At 25.9% G+C, this 20312-nt stretch overlaps 1 protein-coding gene across 8 annotated transcripts in view; it reads left to right on the top strand.

The window, feature by feature from the left end:
• Calx (sodium/calcium exchanger 3) overlaps positions 1–20312 on the top strand; it is a 640265-nt gene that overhangs the window by 528236 nt on the left and 91717 nt on the right. For 6 of the 8 annotated variants that reach the window (XM_075292192.1, XM_075292193.1, XM_075292195.1 and 3 more), the window contains one exon: positions 9951–10042. In XM_075292192.1, coding sequence (XP_075148307.1) covers positions 9951–10042 — 92 coding nt within the window. Of the gene's footprint in view, positions 1–9950; positions 10043–16573; positions 16592–20312 lie in introns of all 8 variants that reach the window. The other 2 variants (XM_075292197.1, XM_075292196.1) reach the window with 1 other exon arrangement.

Genomic DNA, 20312 nt, shown 5'->3' with positions numbered 1-20312 from the left:
AGAAAATTTTGTCAAAATTGTATTTCTATAGAAAATTTTTAAAAGCTTAATTTCTATTGAATATTTTCTCAAAATTTTATTTCTATACAGAATGCTGATTTCTAAAGAAAATTTTGTCAACATTTTATTTCTGTAGAAGATTTTGTCAAAATTTTATTTCTGTAGAAGATTTTGTCAAAATTTTATTTCTGCAGAAAATTTTGTCCACATTTTATATCTATAGAAATTTTTATCAAATTTTTATTTTTAAAGAAAATTTGTCAAAATTTTTTTCTATAGAAAATTTTTTTAAATTTTTTTCTGTAGAAAATTTTCGCAATATTTCATTTCTATAGAAAGTTTTCTCAAAATTTTATTTATACAGAAAATTTTCTCACAATTTCATTTCTATAACAAATTTTCTCAAAATTTTGTTAAAATTTTATTTCTATACAAAATTTTGATGTCTAAAGAAATTTTTTTCAAAATTTTATTTCTGTAGAAAATTTTGTAAAATTTTAATTTCAATAGAAAATTTTATCAAATTTTTATTTTTATAGAAAATTTTTTAAAATTTTATATTTATAGAAAATTTTCTCAAAATTTTATTTCTGTAGAAAATTTTCTCAATATATTATTTCTATAGAAAGTTTTCTCAAAATTTTATTTCTACAGAAAATTTTCTCAAAATTGTATTTCTATAGCAACTTTTCTCATAATTTTGTCAAAATTTTATTTCTATAGAAAATGTTGTCAAAATTTTATTTCTATTAACATTTTGCCAAAATTTTATTTCTCTAGAAAGTTTTGTCAATATTTTAGTTCTATAGAAAATCTTGTCAACATTTTATTTCTATACAAAGTTCTGTCAAAATTGTATTTGTAACTTTTGTCAAAATATTATTTTTATACAAAATGCTGATTTCTAATGAAAATGTTGTCAAAATTTTATTTCCATAGAAAATTTTGTCAAGGTTTTATTTCTGTAGAAAATATTGTCACAATTTTATATCTATAGAAATTTTTATCAAATTTTTATTTTTAAAGAAAATTTGTCAAAATTTTATTTCTATAGATTTTCTCAATATTTCATTTCTATAGAAAGTTTTCTCAAAATTTTATTTCTACAGAAAATTTTCTCAATTTTTTTCTATTACAAATTTTCTCAAAATTTTGTCAAAATTTTATTTCTATAGAAAATTTTCTCAAAATTTTATTTCTATACAAAGTTCTGTCAAAATCGTATTTCTATAGAAAATTTTCTCAAAATTTTATTTCTATAGAACCTTTTGCCATAATTTTACTTCTACAGAAAATTTTGTCAAAATTTTATTTCTATAGAAAATTTTGTCAAAATTTTATTTCTATACAAAATTTTGTCAAAATTTTATTTCTATAGAAAATTTTGTCAAAATTTTATTTCTATAGAACGTTTTCTTACAATTTTATTTCTACAGAAAGTTTTCTCAAAATTTTATTTCTATAACAAATTTTCTCAAAATTTTGTAAAAATTTTATTTCTATGCAAAATTTTGATTTCAAAAGGAAATTTTTAAAAATTTTATTTTATAGAAAATTTGGCCAACATTTTATTTCTACAGAATTTTTTTTAATTTTATTTCTGTAGAAATTTTTTTCAAAATTTTATATCTATAGAAAATTTTGACAATATTTTATTTCTGTAGAAAATTTTCTCAATATTTTATTTCTATAGAAAGTTTTCTCAAAATTTTATTTCTACAGAAAATTTTCTCAAAATTTTAGTTCTATAACAAACTTTCTCAAAATTTTGTCAAAATTTTATTTCTATAAAAAATTTTCTCAAAATTTTATTTCTATACAAAGTTCTGTCAAAATTTTATTTCTATAGAAAATTTTGTCAAAATATTATTTTGTCAAAATTTTATTTCTTTAGAAAATTTTGTCATAATTTTATTTCTATAGAAAATTTTGTCAAAATTTTATTTCTATAGAAAATTTTGTCGAAATTTTATTTCTATAGAAAGTTTTCTCAAAATTGTATTTCTACAGAAAATTTTGTCAAAATTTTATTTCTATAGAAAATTTTTTAAAAGTTTAATTTCTATAGAAAATTTTTTAAAAGTTTAATTTATATTGAATATTTTCTCAAAATTTTATTTCTATACAAAATGCTGACTTGTAAAGAAAATTTTGTCAAAATTTTATTTCTGTAGAAGATTTTGTCAAAATTTTATTTCTTTAGAAGATTTTGTCAAAATTTTATTTTTATAGAAAATTTTGTCAAAATTTTATTTCTATAGAAAATTTTGTCAAAATTTTATATCTATAGAAATTTTTATAAAATTTTTATTTTTAAAGAAAATTTGTCAAAATTTTATTTCTATAGAAAATTTTTACAATTTTATTTCTGTAGAAAATTTTCTCAATATTTCATTTCTATAGAAAGTTTTCTCAAAATTTTATTTCTACAGAAAATTTGATTTCTATAACAAATTTTCTCAAAATTTTGTCACAATTTTATTTCTAATTTTGATTTCTAAAGAAAATTTTGTAAAAATTTTATTTTATAGAAAATTTGGCCAACATTTTATTTCTACAGAATTTTTTTTAATTTTAGAAAATTTTGACAATATTTTTTTTCTGTAGAAAATTTTCTCCATATTTTATTTCTATAGAAAGTTTTCTCAAAATTTTATTTCTATAGAAAATTTTCTCAAAATTTTATTTCTATAGAAAATTTTCTCAAAATTTTATTTCTATAGTAAATTTTCTCAAAATTTTGTCAAAATTTTATTTTTATACAAAATTTTTATTTTTAAAGAAAATTTTTCTATAACAAATTTTCTTAAAATTTTGTCAAAATTTTATTTCTATGCACAATTTTGATTCCTAAAGAAAATTTTGTAAAAATTTTATTTTATAGAAAATTTGGCCAAAATTTTATTTCTGTAGAAAATTTTTTCAAATTTTTTTATCTATAGAAAAGTTTGACAATATTTTATATCTGTAGAAAATTTTCTCAATATTTTATTTCTATAGAAAATTTTCTCAAAATTTTATTTCTACAGAAAATTTTCTCACAATTTTATTTCTATAGAAAATTTTCTCAAAATTTTATTTCTATACAAAATTTTTATTTCTAAAGAAAATTTTTCTCAAAATTTTATTTCTATAGAAAATTTTGTCAAAATTTTATTTCTTGTTGTTTTTGATTTCAGCTTAAAACCCTGCATTGACTAAACTACAATTGTAGCTTAACCAGCAGAGGAAAATTATGCTTGTCAAATTTATTTGGGCAAAGCCCTATAGACCGCAAATATGGTTGGATGTACAGCTGTTTCGGAATTACCACATTCTTCATCAGCATCCTCTACTTGCAGCAAAACTATCAACAAATTATTAGAATAAATTCGGGTAATTCACTCAACCCAAAGTGAACTATACTTGAACCTTCCGAAAAAAGGTTTGATAGTCGGCTAGAGGATGCTGATGAGGAATGTGGTAATTCCGAAACAGTTATAATTCCGAAACAAATATTTTATTTTCGACTTTATAAAATTATGAAAAATTTTCTTTGGATTACATCTTTTGTAGAAGTTGAATTTTAGATATTTCAATTGTTTATCGGTAATAAACGGGGTTTTTGAACTTTTTGAAATTTTGGAAAAGTAGACTTTAGGACTTTTGCAAAATTCGAATTTTTTATTTTTAGGATTTTTAAAAATTTGGGCAGATCGTTGTTCTATTCTTTTAAAATTTTACAAAAGTCGACATTCTAGTATTGCTAATTTTAACATTTCAACTTATAGACTTACTAAAAAAACACTTTTTTGAATTTTGGAAATGTAAAAAAGTTGACTTTCGATTTTTGAAGAAGTTATCGATTTGATTTTTTCTGCTCCTCCAAGAGGCTACGGAATTTAAATCTGGGGATCTGTTTATTATGAGGCTATAACTAGATGTCCGATATGGGCCATTTGCATTAGCATGCGAATTGTTATTGATGTAGGTCGGATGCTAATGCAAATGGGCCATATCGGACAACTGTTAGATATAGCCCCCATAAAAACCGATCCCCAGATTTAAATTCCGTAGCCTTGGAGGAGCAAACTGAACCGATCCTATTGAAATTTGGTACGCGATTCTCTCTAACAAGCTTGCACAATGGGACCATATTGGTTTATAATATAATAATAATAATTAATTAATAATAATAAATAATTATATATATGCGGATTTCAAACGAAATATCGACTTTTTCAATTTTTGAAATGGTCGACTTTTGGATTATCAGCTTTTGCAGAATTCGTATTTTAACCTTCTGGAAACTTGGACAAATCGTCATTGACATTTGACATTCGAAAAATTTCAGTTTCTCAAAATTGGAGAAAATCAATTTCTCAATTTTTCATTTTTATTTTTGTTTCCATTTATTAAAAATTTTGAGCAAATTCTTCATCTTAACTTGCAACAAATGAATAAAAACTACAAATACAAATATTGTTGCAAATATTATTTTTGAATCAACTGGTATGCCATTAATTAATATGTACAAAATGTTTTGTACTTTCCAACCTTCGAAAACTGAATCCTCAAAATTCTCTTCAGTTGTCAAATGCGTAATAATAAATTACCTCAATAATAAATATATTTGATATGATTTTGTTAAAGTCGATATAGCAAAGAATAAGATTTATTAGCAAATATTAATAATTGCCCACGGAAATTTTATTCACTGTTATTGAAAGTGAATGCTTTTGAATTGATACATTAAACAACATTAATTATTTGCCATGATAATTGGATGTAGATGTTGTATTTTGCCATAATATAAATTTCATTAGGTTTACAAGTTTTCTTGAGGTTTGACAAAAACGTTAAACCATCATTGGCTAATAAATCAAAGGCAATCAATTAATGACAAGACTTTTATGAATTATTAAGGCAATAAAAGGTGACACAATCAAAGCGTTTTATTGATTTATTAAACCTAAAATGAAATGAAATCATTTTCTTTACTACACACCCTTCCTCCTCGAATTGCTGTAGCAGATCGCGACGTAAAGCAAACTGTCATGAAGTATAGGCAATTTTTCATTTGCAATGCAAAACCCTCATCATCAGAATTGCATATAATTTATGTATCATATACTAAATATATAAACATATTTAATTTTTCGTTTTTTTTTTTTTTGCTCATCTTATAGAAAAGTTTTATTTTAGAATAATATAATCACGATGATGTTCATGGGAAAATTCTTTATATAAACGGAGGAAAACAATAGAAAATGTTATGTGGAAAAAATAAACTATAATATGTTAAAATTACTCTAAATTTTCGATTTTGGAGACGTCCGCAATGCGTTATTAAAACAAGGAAAATTAAATTTTCTATAGAAATAAAATTTTGTCAAAATCTTCTATAGAAATAAAATTTTGTAAAAATCTTCTATAGAAATAAAATTTTGACAACATTTTCTATAGAAATCAAATTTTAACAAAATTTTCTATAAAAAAATAAAATTTTGACAAAATATTCTATAGAACTAAAATTTTGACAAAAGTTTCTATAGAAATAAAATTTTGAAAAAATTTTCTATAGATATAACATTTCGTAAAAATTTTCTATAGAAATAAAATTTTGACAAAATTTTCTATATCAATAAAATGTTGCCAAATATTTTTATAGAAATAAAATTTTGACACCATTTTCTATAGAAAAAAAATTGACAACATTTTCTATACTAAAAAATTTACAAAATTTTCTATACCAAAAAGAATTTTGACAAAACTTTCTATAGAAATTAAATTTTTACACAATTTTCTATACACATAAAATTTTAACAAAATTTTCTATAGAAAAAAAATTTTTACAAAATGTTCTATAGGAATAAAATGTTGACAAAATTATCTATAAAACTAAAATGATGACAAAATTTTCTATAGAAATAAAATCTTGACAAAATTTTCTATAGAAATAAAATTTTGACAAAATTTTCTATAGAAATAAAATTTTGACAAAAGAAATTTTGACAAAATTTCCTATAGAAACAAAATCTTGACACAATTATCTATAGAAATAAAACTGACAAAAAAAATATATACAAAAAAGAAAAATTGGCTAAATTTTCTATAGAACTAAAATTTCTACACAATTTTCTATATACATAAAATTTTGACAAAATTTTCTATAGAAATAAAATTTTAAATAAAAATTTTAGAAATACAATTTTTTATTTCTATAGAAATAAAAATTTTGTCAAAAATTTCTATACAAAATAAAATTTTGACAAAATTTTCTATAGAAATAAAAATTTTGACAAAATTTTCTATAAAAATAAAATGTTGACAAAATTATCTATAGAAATAAACTTTTGACAAAATTTTCTATACCAAAAAATATAGAAAAAGAGAGGTGTTTGTACAAAGATTTATATAAGCAAAGGACAACTATCATAAACCTTTTTTCGGAAGGTTCAAGTGTGTGGTTCACTTTGGGCTTAGCGAACTACCCGAATTTATTCTGATAATTGGTTGATAGTTTTGCTGCAAGTAGAGGATGCTGATGAGGAATGTGATAATTCCGAAACATGCGTCCATCCAACCATCTTGCAGTCTATAGGGCTTTGCCCAAATAAATTTGACAAATATTCTTTTCCACTGTTGGATAAGCTACACTTATAGTTTAGTCAATGCATGGTTTTAAGCTGCAATCAAGAAACAACAACAAATTTTATTTTTATAGAAAATTCTGTTAAAATTTTATTTCTATAGAAAAAGAGATATTTTTGCACGAATTTATTTCGGCTTAAGCCGGCTATCATGCAAAACCTTTTTCGGAAGGTTCAAGTGTGGTTCATTGTTGGGTTTAATGAACTGTCTGAATTTATTCTGATAATTGGTTGATAGTTTTGCTGCAAGTAGAGGATGCTGATGAGGAATGTGGTAATTCCGAAACGTGCGTCCATCCAACCATCTTGCAGTCTATTGGGCTTTGCCCAAATAAATTTGACAAATATTCTTTTATTCTGTTGGTTAAGCTACACTTGTAGTTTAGTCAATGCTGCAATCAAGAAACAACAACAATGCTTAAAGAACAAAACCAACAATAACAAAACAAAAAGAATGAAATAAAAATTTGACAAAATTTTCTATAGAAATAAAATTTTGACAAAATTTTCTATACCAAAAAATTTTGACAAAGTTTTCTATAGAAATAAAATTTTGACAAAATTGTCTATAAAAATAAAATTTTGACAAAAATTTTCTATAGAAATTAAATTTTTACAAAATTTTCTATAGAAATAAAAATTTTGACAAAATTTTCTATATAAATAAGATTTTGACAAAATTTTCTATACCAAAACAATTTTGACAAAATTTTCTATAGAAATAAAATTTTAACAAAATTTTCTATAGAAATAAAATTGACAAAAAATGTCTATAAAAAAAAATATTGACAACATTTTCTATAGAAATAAAATTTCTGCACAATTTTCTATATACATAAAATTTTGACAAAATTTTCTATAGAAATAAAATTTTAAATAAAAATTTTAGAAATAAAATTTTTTATTTCTATAGAAATAAAAATTTTGACAAAATTTTCTATACAAAATAAAATTTTGACAAAATTTTCTATAGAAATAAAATTTTGACAAAATGTTCTATAGAAATAAAAATTTTGACAAAATTTTCTATAAAAATAAAATGTTGACAAAATTATCTATAGAAATAAAATTTTGACAAAATTTTCTATACCAAAAAATATAGAAAAAGAGAGATGTTTGTACAAAGATTTATTTAAGCAAGGTACAACCTTGAACCTACTTTTTTTCGGTAGGTTCAAGTGTGTGGTTCACTTTGGGTTTAGAGAACTACCCGAATTTATTCTGATAATTGGTTCATAGTTTTGCTGCAAGTAGAGGATGCTGATGAGGAATGTGATAATTCCGAATCATGCGTCCATCCAACCATCTTGCAGTCTATAGGGCTTTGCCCAAATAAATTTGACAAATATTCTTTTCCACTGTTGGATAAGCTACTCTTGTAGTTTAGTCAACGCAAAGGTTTTAAAGCTGAGATCAAAACAACAAATATGAAATAAAATGTTTACACAATTTTCTATATACATAAAATTTTGACAAAATTTTCTGTAGAATTAAAATTCTGACAAAATATTCTATAGAAATAAAATTTCGACAAAATATTCTATAGAAATAAAAAAACAGTACTTTCTATAGAAATAAAATTTTAACAGAATTTTCTATAGAAATAAAATGTTGACAAAATTTTCTATACCAAAAAATTTTTGACAAAATTTTCTATAGAAATAAAATTTTGACAAAATTGTCTATAAAAATAAAATTTTGACAAAATTTTCTATAGAAATTAAATGATCTATAGAAATAAAAATTTTGACAAAATTATCTATAGAAATAAATTTTTAACAAAATTTTCTATAGAAATAAAATTTTGTCAAAATTTTATATAGAAATAAAAATTTTGACAAAATTTTCTATAGAAAACAGTTTCACAAAATCTTCTATACAAAAAAAAATGTTGACAAAATTTTCTATAGAAATAAAATTTTGACAACATTTTCTATAGAAATAACATTTTGACAAAATTGTCTATATGTTAAAAATAAAATTTTGACAAAATTTTCTATAGAAATAAAATGTTGACAAAATTTTCTATAGAAATAAAATTGTGACAAAATTTTCCATAGAAATAAAATTTTGACAAAATTATCTATCAAAATAAAATGTTGACAAAATTTTCTATAAAAACAAAATGTTGACAAAATTGTCTATAAAAATAAAATTTTGACAAAATTTTCTATAGAAATAAAAATGTTGACAAACTTTTCTATAGAAATACAAATTTTGACAATTTTTTTTAGAAATACATTTTTAACAAAATTTTCTATAGAAATAAAATTTTGACAAAATTTTCTATAGAATTAAAATTTTTACAAAATTTTTTACAGAAATAAAATTTTGACAAAATTTTCTATACCAAAAAAAAATGTTGACAAAATTTTCTATACCAAAAAAAATTGACAAAAAAATTCTATACCAAAACAAAATCTTGAAATAATTTTCTAAAGAAATAAAATTTTGACAAAATTTTCTATAGAAATAAAATTTTGACAAAATTTTCTATAGAATTAAAATTTTGACAAAATTTTTTACAGAAATAAAATTTTGACAAAATTTTCTATCAAAATAAAATTTTGACAAAATTTTCTATCAAAATAAAATTTTGACAAAATTTTCTATAAAAACAAAATGTTGAGAAAATTGTCTATAAAAACAAAATGTTGACAAAATTGTCTATAAAAATAAAATTTTGACAAAATTTTCTATAGATAAATTTTTTACAACATTTTCTATAAAAATAAAGTTTTGACAAAATTTTCAATAGAAATAAAAATGTTGACAAAATTTTATATAGAAATGAAAATTTTGACTAAATTTTCTATAGAAATAAAATTTTAACAAAATTTTCTATAGAAATAAAATGTTGACAAAATTTTCTATAGATATAAATTTGACAAAAATTTCTATACCAAAAACAAACAAAAAATGACACTATTTGCTATATAAATAAAATTTTAACAGAAATTTCTATAGAAATAAAATTGTGACAAAATTTTCTATAGAAATAAAATTTTGACAAAATTTTCTATAGAAATAAAATTTCTACACAATATTCTATACACATTAAATTTTGACAAAATTGTCTATAAAAAATAAATTTTTACAAAATTTTCTATAGAAATAAAAATTTTGGCAACAAATTTGCCTTACTTTAAATATATATAACATTATTTTAAACAATTGGTTCCTTGATTTTATGTAAAATGCAATTCCTAAAATTAAATTTTCCTATTATATATTTCCTATATTAGGTTAATATTTTTTTCAGTCCGATTTTTTAATTATTTTGGATTTTACGATTGTCCATCCTTTATTTTTTTACAGAAAAATCATACAACTGGGAATTATTGAGGAAGGCAGCTATGAGAAGGATGTACTCTTCTATGTCAACATTGGAGAACCTATTATGGCTCCAGGTAAGCTCACAATTATTCCATTTCGTAAAGCACTATGGTTTTTATGTCTATCACAATAATTACCAAATACAAAAATAACAGATTAGTATCATCATTAGATTTTAAACAAAAAAAATCCAACAAATTTATTAAAGAGCTAATTTAAATATTAGTTTATTTAAAAACTTTAAACACAAACTTAAAAAGGAAGGATAGTTAGTTTCCTTAGTATCTATCATGTAATAGAATCCCTATAGATTTAAATAATATAAATAATTAGGTAACCATAATCATAGGATCACACAGACATTAACACACATACACAATAATCATTCAAACCATCATACTTAACATTTGAAGTCCTTTCCTTGTTTCCTTCCCCCTCTGAATAATCAAAAATGTTAGGCTAAAAAAGTTTTTTGGTTTTTTTTTTTTTGTATTACAAACAATTTGCCCCAAATCCAACTCCCAATGTGAAGACAGAATAATCCGTTGTTATATAATTTATTTTTTTTTTAGGAAAGTTTCTTAATGGTCTTGTTTTATTCATTCAATTAGAATAGGCTTGTGGCTAGGGAAGTTTAGGATTAAAAAAAATTCACTAGGTTCATTATCGCCATTCATAATTACCTTGCCATTTTGAATAGGATTTTTCGGGGATTCTGTACGCTTTCCCTGTTTGCATAGTGGGGAAATTAATATAATAATAATAATAATATAATTTTTAGGTCTTTTTAAATATTAATATAAAAAATATATATTTTTAATACAATAAAAATAAAATAAAAAAAATATTTATAATTTGAAATACTTAGAATTGTATTATGATAAAAGAAGGCAAATAATTTTCTAAAAACTTGAACATCCGAAAGCTTCTGGGAACAGAAGCATTTCACAATTTTCTTTAATTTTTCCGCACTGATGCTTGAAATTCATATAACTCACGCGATTTCATCAAATCTTTTTGCCTAAAAGTATGCTACAATTTCTATGAACATTTTCTGTAGTAAATACGAAATTAACCCTTCAATGCGCACTGTGTGTTTTAAGAAACAGCCAGAAACGTCTTCAAATTTGGACCAAATTCTATGAAATTAAGTTTGTTATATTTGATACATCACAACGTATTTACAAAAATATTTTTTGTTTGGAAAACTTTTGTACTTCTGAATAATCTGCAGTCAAAATTAAAAATTAAATTTTGACCAAAAATTCAAAGAACTACAAATTGGAAGTTAAATACTTTTTAACAGAGATGAAAGTAATATTCGTAAAACAGATGTGTAGTGTAAAAATATCTCTATTCTCCAATAAAACCAAATTGTTTATTTGTAAATAATAACTTAGTTTAATAAGTACTGTATTTTTTAAAATACAACCACTATTTAAACAAAACACATAAATTTTTTTGAGAAAAATGTGGTATGTTCTTTTTTACAATTTTACATATTTTATATTTTTTCAGAGAAATTGGCGATCTTGTGCATTTAAGGGATAATTTTTCCAATATATATATATTTTTTTTTAATTAAACTGAAAATGATTCAAAAATAATTTTCGTGATAGTATTAATTAAAAACTGGAGTTAAAAAGAAATAATTAATTAAAGAATTAAAGAAACTGATTGTTCTGGCTTAATTAATTTCCGTTTTTGATTTGAATCAAATTTTATTTTAATATTTGTTTAACTACAATTTTCACTAAAGTTTTAATATAATTTGAACAAATTGTCGATTAAAATTTTGAATCAATCAATCAATCTGTTTATTTTTCATTGGTTTCGATGGCTGACTGTCAATTACGCAATTTCAATAAAATTTTTTTGAATAAATTAATTTCGCGATTGCAACCAACAAAATATTATATCTGTCTTCACAAAAAAATATTATGTCTGTGTATATGAAGTTGCCGGCGTGCAGCATTGCCAAATTGGTTTTTTTCCCCGCTAGATATATTTTTTTAGTATTTTCGAGGAAAAAATTATATCACAGCCTTTTTAGCGGGTTTTATTCTATAGGAATATTTTACAAATTTCCAAGCTCAATCCAAATATTAACAATTATACCCGCAGTGACCTTTTTCTGCTATTACCGGATTTAATTAGTATATTTTTCTTTATGCGAAAAAGTTCTATTTTTGGTTCAGCCTTAAAAAAAACCAAATTGACAGAAAAATTTTTTTGTATTCATCCACGAAATTAATTTATCCGATTAATTGAATTGAAATTGCATTTTCTTTAATCATAAAAATGGTAATATCAATCATTAACGCCAAATAAAAATTAATAGATCCAATTAAAAAAATAATTAGTTTTTGTGATCGATTTATGTTTTAACTAAAATACTAGTTGAATCAATTTTAAATCAATACATTGTAAAATTCAATTAAAATTTTAATTAAACACATTTAGACAATTTTTTTTGTGCTGGAGATATGACGTTTGCCCAAAAAAAAATATATCCCAAAATGTTTCCACTTAAAATTTTAAATAAAAGCATTTTAAAAAATCAATTCAATTAAAAATTTGATTAATTTAAATTTTAATTAAAAAAAAAAACAATCAAAAAAAAAATAAATGTATTAATTATTATACCCACCACCATAGAATGGGGGTATATGAACTTTGTCATTCCGTTTGTAACACATCGAAGTATTGCTGTAAGACCCAATAAAGTATATATATTCTGGGTCGTGGTGAAATTCTGAGTCGATCTGAGCATGTCCGTCCGTCCGTCTGTTGAAATCACGCTAACTTCCGAACAAAACAAGCTATCGACTCGAAACTTGGTACAAGTAGTTGTTATTAATGTAGGTCGGATGGTATTGTAAATGGGCCATATCGGACCACTTTTACGTATAGCCCCCATATAAACCGACCCCTAGATTTGGCAAGCAGAACCTCTTTGAGTAGCAAAATTCATTCGATCCGGTTGAAATTTGGTACGTGGTGTTAGTATATGGTCCCTAACAATCATGCAAAAATTGGTCCATATTGGTCCATAATTATATATAGCCCCCATATAAACTGATCCCCAGATTTGGCTTGCGGAGCCTCTAAGAGAAGCAAAAATTAATCCGATCAGGTTAAAATATGGTACATGGTATTAGTATATCGTCTCTAATAACCATGCAAAAATTGGTCCATACACACAAAAAATTTTTTTTCTGATTCAATCACGAAATTAATTGATCCAATTAATTTTTTAATTGAAATGTCTTCAATCACGAAAATGATAGTATCAATCACAGTTTTAATTGGGCATAGAAAAAAATCTTGATTAAAAAATTAATTGATTTCATTACCAAATTTCAATTAATTTTTTAATTGATTCAATTAAAAATTCAATTGATGTTGATTGTAAAACTCAATTAATTTATTAATTTAAAAAAAGGTAACTATTTTCAATTACCTTTTGAATTGGCTTAGAATTTTTATTTGGATTAACAATTGATTGTTTGAAAAAAAAATTTAATTAAAAATTTAAAAAAATGTTAATCACTTTTTTAACTGACTTAGTCTTCCGAATATGATTAAAAGTTTATTGTATCAATTAACTTTTTAATTAAAAATTTTAAAATTTTCAATCATTGACTTAATTAACTTAATGTTTCTATCTTGATTAAAAAGTTAATTGTACCAATTAATTTATTAATTGAAAAAAAAATTCAACTTCAATTAACTTTTTAATTGGAAATATTTTGGTGATATTTTTTTCTGTGTATCGGTCCATAATTATTTATAGCCCTTATTTATACCGATCCCCAGATTTGGTTTGCGGATCCGCTAAGAGAAGCAAATTTCATCCCATCCGGCTGAAATTTGGTACATGGTGTAGTATATCGTCTCTAACAACCATGCAAAAATTGGTCATCGGTTCATAATTATATATAGCCCCCATACAAACCGATCCCCAGATTTGGTTTACGGAGCCTCTAAGAGAAGAAAATTTCATCCGATCCGGTTGAAATTTTGTACATGGTGTTGCTATATGCTCTTGAACAACCATGCAAAAATTGGTCCATATCGGTTCATATTTATATATAGCCCCCATATAAACCGATCCCCAGATTTGGCTTACGGATCCTCAAAGAGAAGCAAATTTCATCCGATCCGGCTGAAATTTGGTACGTGGTGTTAGTATATGGTCTCTAACAACCATGCAAAAATTGGTCCATATCGGTTCATAATTATATATAGTCCCCATATAAACCGAGTCCCAGATTTGACCTCCGGAGCCTTTTGCAGGAGCAAAATTCATCCGATACGGTTGAAATTTGGAACGTGGTGTTAGTATGTGGTCTCTAACAAACACACAAGAAGTGGTCCATATCGGTCCATAATTATATATAGCCCCCATATAAATCGATCCCCAGATTTGACCTCCGGAACCTCTTGGAGGAGCAAAATTCATCCGATCCGGTTGAAATTTGGAACGTGGTGTTAGTATATGTCCGATAATAACCATGACAAAATTGATCCATATCTGTCGATAGTTATATATAGCCGATCCCCAATCACACAAAAATTGGTCCATATCGGTTCATAATCATGGTTACCACTCGAGCCAAAAATAATCTACCAAAATTTTATTACTATAGAAAATTTTGTCAAAATTTTATTCCTATTTTGTCAAATTTTTATTTCTATAGAAAATTTTGTTAAAATTTTATTCTTATAGAAAATTTTGGCAAAATAGAAAATTTTGTCAAAATTTTATTTCTATAGAGAATGTTGTCAAAATCTTAATTTTATCGAAAATTTTGTCCAAATTTTATTTCTATAGAAAATTTTGTGAACATTTTATTTTTCAAAATTTTCTTTTGTCAAAATTTTATTTTGTCAAAATGTTATTTCTATAGAAAGTTTTGTCAAAATTTTATTTCTATAGAAAATTTTGTCAAACTTAATTATACACGTATTTAATCGGCCCTCTTTAATTTAATATATACTACGTATGGACTACCTTGCAATTGAGGAAGTTTTAAGATACCTTGCCTTCGGCAAGTATTACCGCAACCTAAGTAATTCGATTGTGGATGACAGTCTTTTACGCAATCCATGGTGAAGATTACATAAGCTTCGGCCTGGCCGAACTTACGACCATATATACTTGTTCCTTTTTTTGCTATTCCCGGTATATTTTTCTTTATGAGAAAAACTTCCACTTTTATAGGGACTATATCGGAAAATGGTAACATGGGTAAGATGAGCTATCTTTTGGTTCAGTCTTAAAAAAAAATTGACAGAAAAAATTATTTGTCTTCACCCACGAAATTTATTTATCCGATTAATTGAATTGAAATTGAATTTTCTTTAACCATAAAAACGATAATATCAATCACTAACGCCAAATAAAAATTAATAGATCGAATTAAAAAAATAATTAATTTTTGTGATCGATTTAGTTTTAATTAAAATACCAATTGAATCAACTTTAAATGAATAATTTTTAAAATTCAATTAAAATTTTAATTAAAAACATTTAGACAAATTTTTTCTTGTGCTGGAGATATGACGTTTGTCAAAGAAAAATTTGTCCCCAAAATGTTTCCACTTAAAATTTTAAAGGTATTTTAAAAAATCAATTCAATTGAAAATTTGATTTGATTAATTTCGATTTTTAATTAAATTAAAAAAACAATCGTACAAATTAATTGTATTAATTATTTTTTAATTGACGCTGTTAATTGATCTTATCATATCTGAAAGAAATTTCAATGAAAAATTAATTGAAAACTATTTTACTGTGTATTTATTTATTTAATTATTTATTTATTAAACTTATAGTAAATATAAGAATAATCTGGTATTAGCTACATAGGCCTTCAGCTAATTTTTCTGTGTAGCCTATGATGCATATTTTATGATTGGCGAATTTTTAAAAATCGTTATTGGCAATTTAACATGGAAATTATTTGCTTTTTTTTCACAGCAAGAAAAAAATTAAACAAAAATTTTAATATGAAATCAAATTTTAAATCAATAGAAAATTTATTGTAATTAAAATTCTTTAATATTTTCTTTTAAGTAAGAAAGAAAATGAAACAAAAATTTAAATATGAAATCAATTGTAGATTAATTTTAATTAAAATTATTTTTAATATTTAAAATTATCTTAAAAATTAAACAAATCAAAAATGAAACAAAAATTTAAATTTGAAAACAATTATAAATTTATTGTAATTAAAATTCTTTAATATTTTCTTAAAAATGTAGGCAAAAGAAATATGTTTCCCCACTATGCATTTGTCCCTTTTTTTCTCTCATCACACTTCACATCTGTATCGATGACAAATTCTATGGAATTTTATTTTTAATTTTCTTTTTTTTGTGTTCTCTTCTATGTTTTTTGATCCAAAAAAAATTGGTTTAATATCAGGGTCACTGTTAATCGATAAGCATAAAAATCTACAAAAAAAATCAAATTTCATCATTTTCTTATCTTTCTCCTTTTCTTTTTCTATTTCTCTTATCAAACCTTTAATTTATTTTTTTTTTTATTTTGCCCCTGCTCCTATATAATGAATTGAATAAAAAAATTATATAAAAAGTATCCACCATGAATTTCAGTAAAAATTAAAATTTTCAAATAGAAAAAACAAATTTGCCCCCCTTGCAACTTTTATATACATATATTTTCAAATTATTCTTAACTGGTTTGCAATTTCAATTGAGATTTCATAGAGATTTAAAGAAAAAATTACATTGCTTTCATCCTAATTTAATTAACCATTTGAATAATGCATATGGCAAAGCTCAGAAAATAACACAACTCCATTGGATTTGAATAATTGAAATGAGTTATGCACTGGCAACAGCTGCAGGAATTCTCATCCACACACACACATACATACAGTTATGAATAAAGCATCTCCATTCTTCTAGTTGCAAACAAAGAGAAGATTTCATTTGTCTCTATTATGGATAGCTGTGTGTGTGTGTATATCTTTGAGAGTACAATGCAAAATATACTGTGGGTCTCAGTGAATTTATGACTGAAAATTTTTGGACAATCAAGCATTTTTGAATTATATAGATTTTTCTTTTGCAAATCAATTTTAATCAGAGTGATTGCGTCCAAAATTGGATAAAGGCTGTTTAATTTTCATTCATCGGCAAATATTTAAAATTTCTAAAGCCCATTTGTCTTTTTTTTAGTTTAGAAAAATTAGTTGATTGTTGTACAATTTTACCCAAAGCAATTAGATTTTCTTTCTACTTTCTTTGAAATATTTTTTGTTTACTCTAACGGCAAGGAAAAGTGTGTGGGTAGTGGGTCAGAGTTTTTGCACTTTCGTTGATATTATGTCCACATATAAAATTGTGCCAAAACTGAAAGTAAAATTCTTGCAGCAAAAAAATTTTGAAAACATTTGAATTCAAAAGTTAAAGTTCATTTTAAGTCATTATCTTTAATGTACATCAATAAATGCTCTCCTAGAGATGGACATAAACTTCACTTCACAAGTATTTGTTTTGAGGTGTTACAGGTTAGGTTAGGTGGCAGCCCGATGTACCAGGCTCACTTAGACTATTCAGTCCATTGTGATACCACATTGGTGAACTTCTCTCTTATCACTGAGTGCTGCCCGATTCCATGTTAAGCTCACTGATAAGGGACCTCCTCTTTATAGCCGAGTCCGAACGGCGTTCCACATTGCAGTGAAACCACTTAGAGAAGCTTTGAAACCATCAGAAATGTCACCAGCATTGCTGAGGTGGGATAATCCACCGCTGAAAAACTTTTTAGTGTTCGGTCGAAGCAGGAATCGAACCCACGACCTTGTGTATGCAAGGCGGGCATGCTAACCATTGCACCACGGTGAGGTGTTACATAAAAATCCGCTTTTTATACCCACCACCATAGAATGGTGACGAGGGTATAATAAGTTTATCATTCCGTTTGTAACACATCGAAATATCGATTTCCGACTATATAAAGTATACATATTCTTAATCAGGGAGAAATTCTAAGACGATTAACCATTTCCGTCTGTCTGTCTGACTGGCTGTCTGTCCGTCTGTCTGGCTGTCTGTTGTAATCACGCTACAGTCTTCAATAATGAAGCAATCGTGCTGAAATTTTGCACAAACTCGTCTTTTGTCTGCAGGCAGGTCAAGTTCGAAGATGGGCTATATCGGTCTAGTTTTTGATATCAACCGACCTCCCGATTTGGCGTCTTGGGCTTATAACAGGTTGGCTGATAAGTTCCCGGTCTAACAAAGAAAAACAATTTTTTTTGTCAAAATTCGTTTTTATTATTCAACATAGTTCCCTTCCAGAGCGATACAACGATTATAACGACCTTCCAATTTTTTGATACCATTTTGGTAGTATTCCTTCGGTTTTGCCTCAAACTAGGCCTCACCTCTTCATTGCAGCCAAATTTTTTCCCTGCGAGCATCGTTTTGAGGTCTGAGAACAAGAAAAGGTCGCTGGGGGCCAGATCTGGAGAATACGGTGGGTGGAGAAGCAATTCGAAGCCCAATTCATGAATTTTTGCCATCGTTCTCAATGACTTGTGGCACGGTGCGTTGTCTTGGTGGAACAACACTTTTTTCTTCTTCATATGGGGCCGTTTTGCCGCGATTTCGACCTTCAAACGCAACAATAACGCCATATAATAGTTACTGTTGATAGTTTTTCCCTTCTCAAGATAATCGATAAAAATTATTCCATGCGCATCCCAAAAAACAGAAGCCATTACTCTGCCAGCGGACTTTTGAGACTTTCCACGCTTCGGAGACGGTTCACCGGTCGCTGTCCACTCAGCCGACTGTCGATTGGACTCAGGAGTGTAGTGATCGATCTATGTTTCATCCATTGTTACATATCGACGGAAAAACCACCTCTTTCGGGCGTCCACTGCGTTCACCGTCCTCCGTGCTCATTTCACCACGCTTGAATTTTGCATACCAATCAATTATTGTTGATTTCCCTGGGGCAGAGTCCGGAAACTCATCAAGCCATGTTTTTGCTTCCACCGTATTTTTTTCGCTTCAAAAAGCATTATTTTATCAAAACACGAAATTTCTTTTTTTCCATTTTTTTCACAATAACAAAAGTTGCTTCACAAAAGACGCTCTATCTCACAAACTAATTGACTTACAGACATCAAATTTTGACACGAATCATTTGAAGGTTGGTACTATATAAAAATAATATGAATTTAATACTAGCGACGCCATCTATGTGTCAGACCGGGGACTTATCAGCCAACCTGTTAGAAACCATAATTTTCATCCAATTTGCCTGAAATTGGAAATCTAGAGGTATTTTTGGACCATTAAGAGGTGTGCCAAAAATGACGAGTATCGGGTCATGTTTTGGTATAGCCCCCATATAGACCGATCTCTCGATTTTATTTCTTGGGCTTCAAGAATCCGTAGTTTTTATCCAATTTGCGTGAAATTGGAAATCTAGAGGTGTTTTCGGACCATAAAGATGTTTGCAGAAAATTGTGAGTATCGGCCCATGTTTTGGTATAGCCCCCATGTAGACCGATATCCCGATTTTACTTCTTGGGCTTCTAGAATCCGCAGATTTTATCCAATTTATCTGAAATTGTAAATCTAGAGGTATTTTAGAACCATAAAAAGGTGCGCCGAAAATGTTGAGTATCGGTCCATGTTTTGGTATAGCCCCCATATAGACCGATTTCCCGATTTCACTTCTCGGGCTTATAGAAACCGTAGTTTTTATCCAATTTTCTTGAAATTGGAAATCTAGAGGTATTTTAGGACCATAAATAGGTGTGCCGAAAATGTTGAGTATCGGTCCATGTTTTGGTATAGCCCCCATATAGACCGATTTCCCGATTTCACATCTCGGGCTTATAGAAACCGTAATTTTCATCCAATTTGCCTGAAATTGGAAATCTAGAGGTATTTTCGGACCACAAAGACTCTTCAAAATACCCCAAGATCAAAAGTTATTATTTGGGCCACTGTGCAAAAAATTGCCATAGGGAAATTTACCAAGCACTTGTGAAAACAGCTCTCCACGAGTAAACTAGGAACTGAATTCAGTCCATCTTAACAGTTTTTGATAAAATTGGATCTTAAACTGAATATCAGAGTTTAGTATTTGGGCCACTGTGCCAGAAATTCGTCTTGGGGTGGAGGGTTACACCAAGTACTGATGGAGACACCTCTACTCGAGTAGAATACGATTCTTACATTAGTTTATGCAATTGGTTAACAATTTTTGATATAATTGGATCTTAAGTCAAATTATAGACAGATTTTAGTATTTGGGCCACTGTGTCAAAATTCGGCTTGGGGGGATAT

Source organism: Haematobia irritans, chromosome 1 (assembly GCF_050003625.1).
Source record: "Haematobia irritans isolate KBUSLIRL chromosome 1, ASM5000362v1, whole genome shotgun sequence".
Lineage (NCBI taxonomy): Eukaryota > Metazoa > Arthropoda > Insecta > Diptera > Muscidae > Haematobia > Haematobia irritans.
This window is presented reverse-complemented; position numbering and strand designations above follow the sequence as displayed.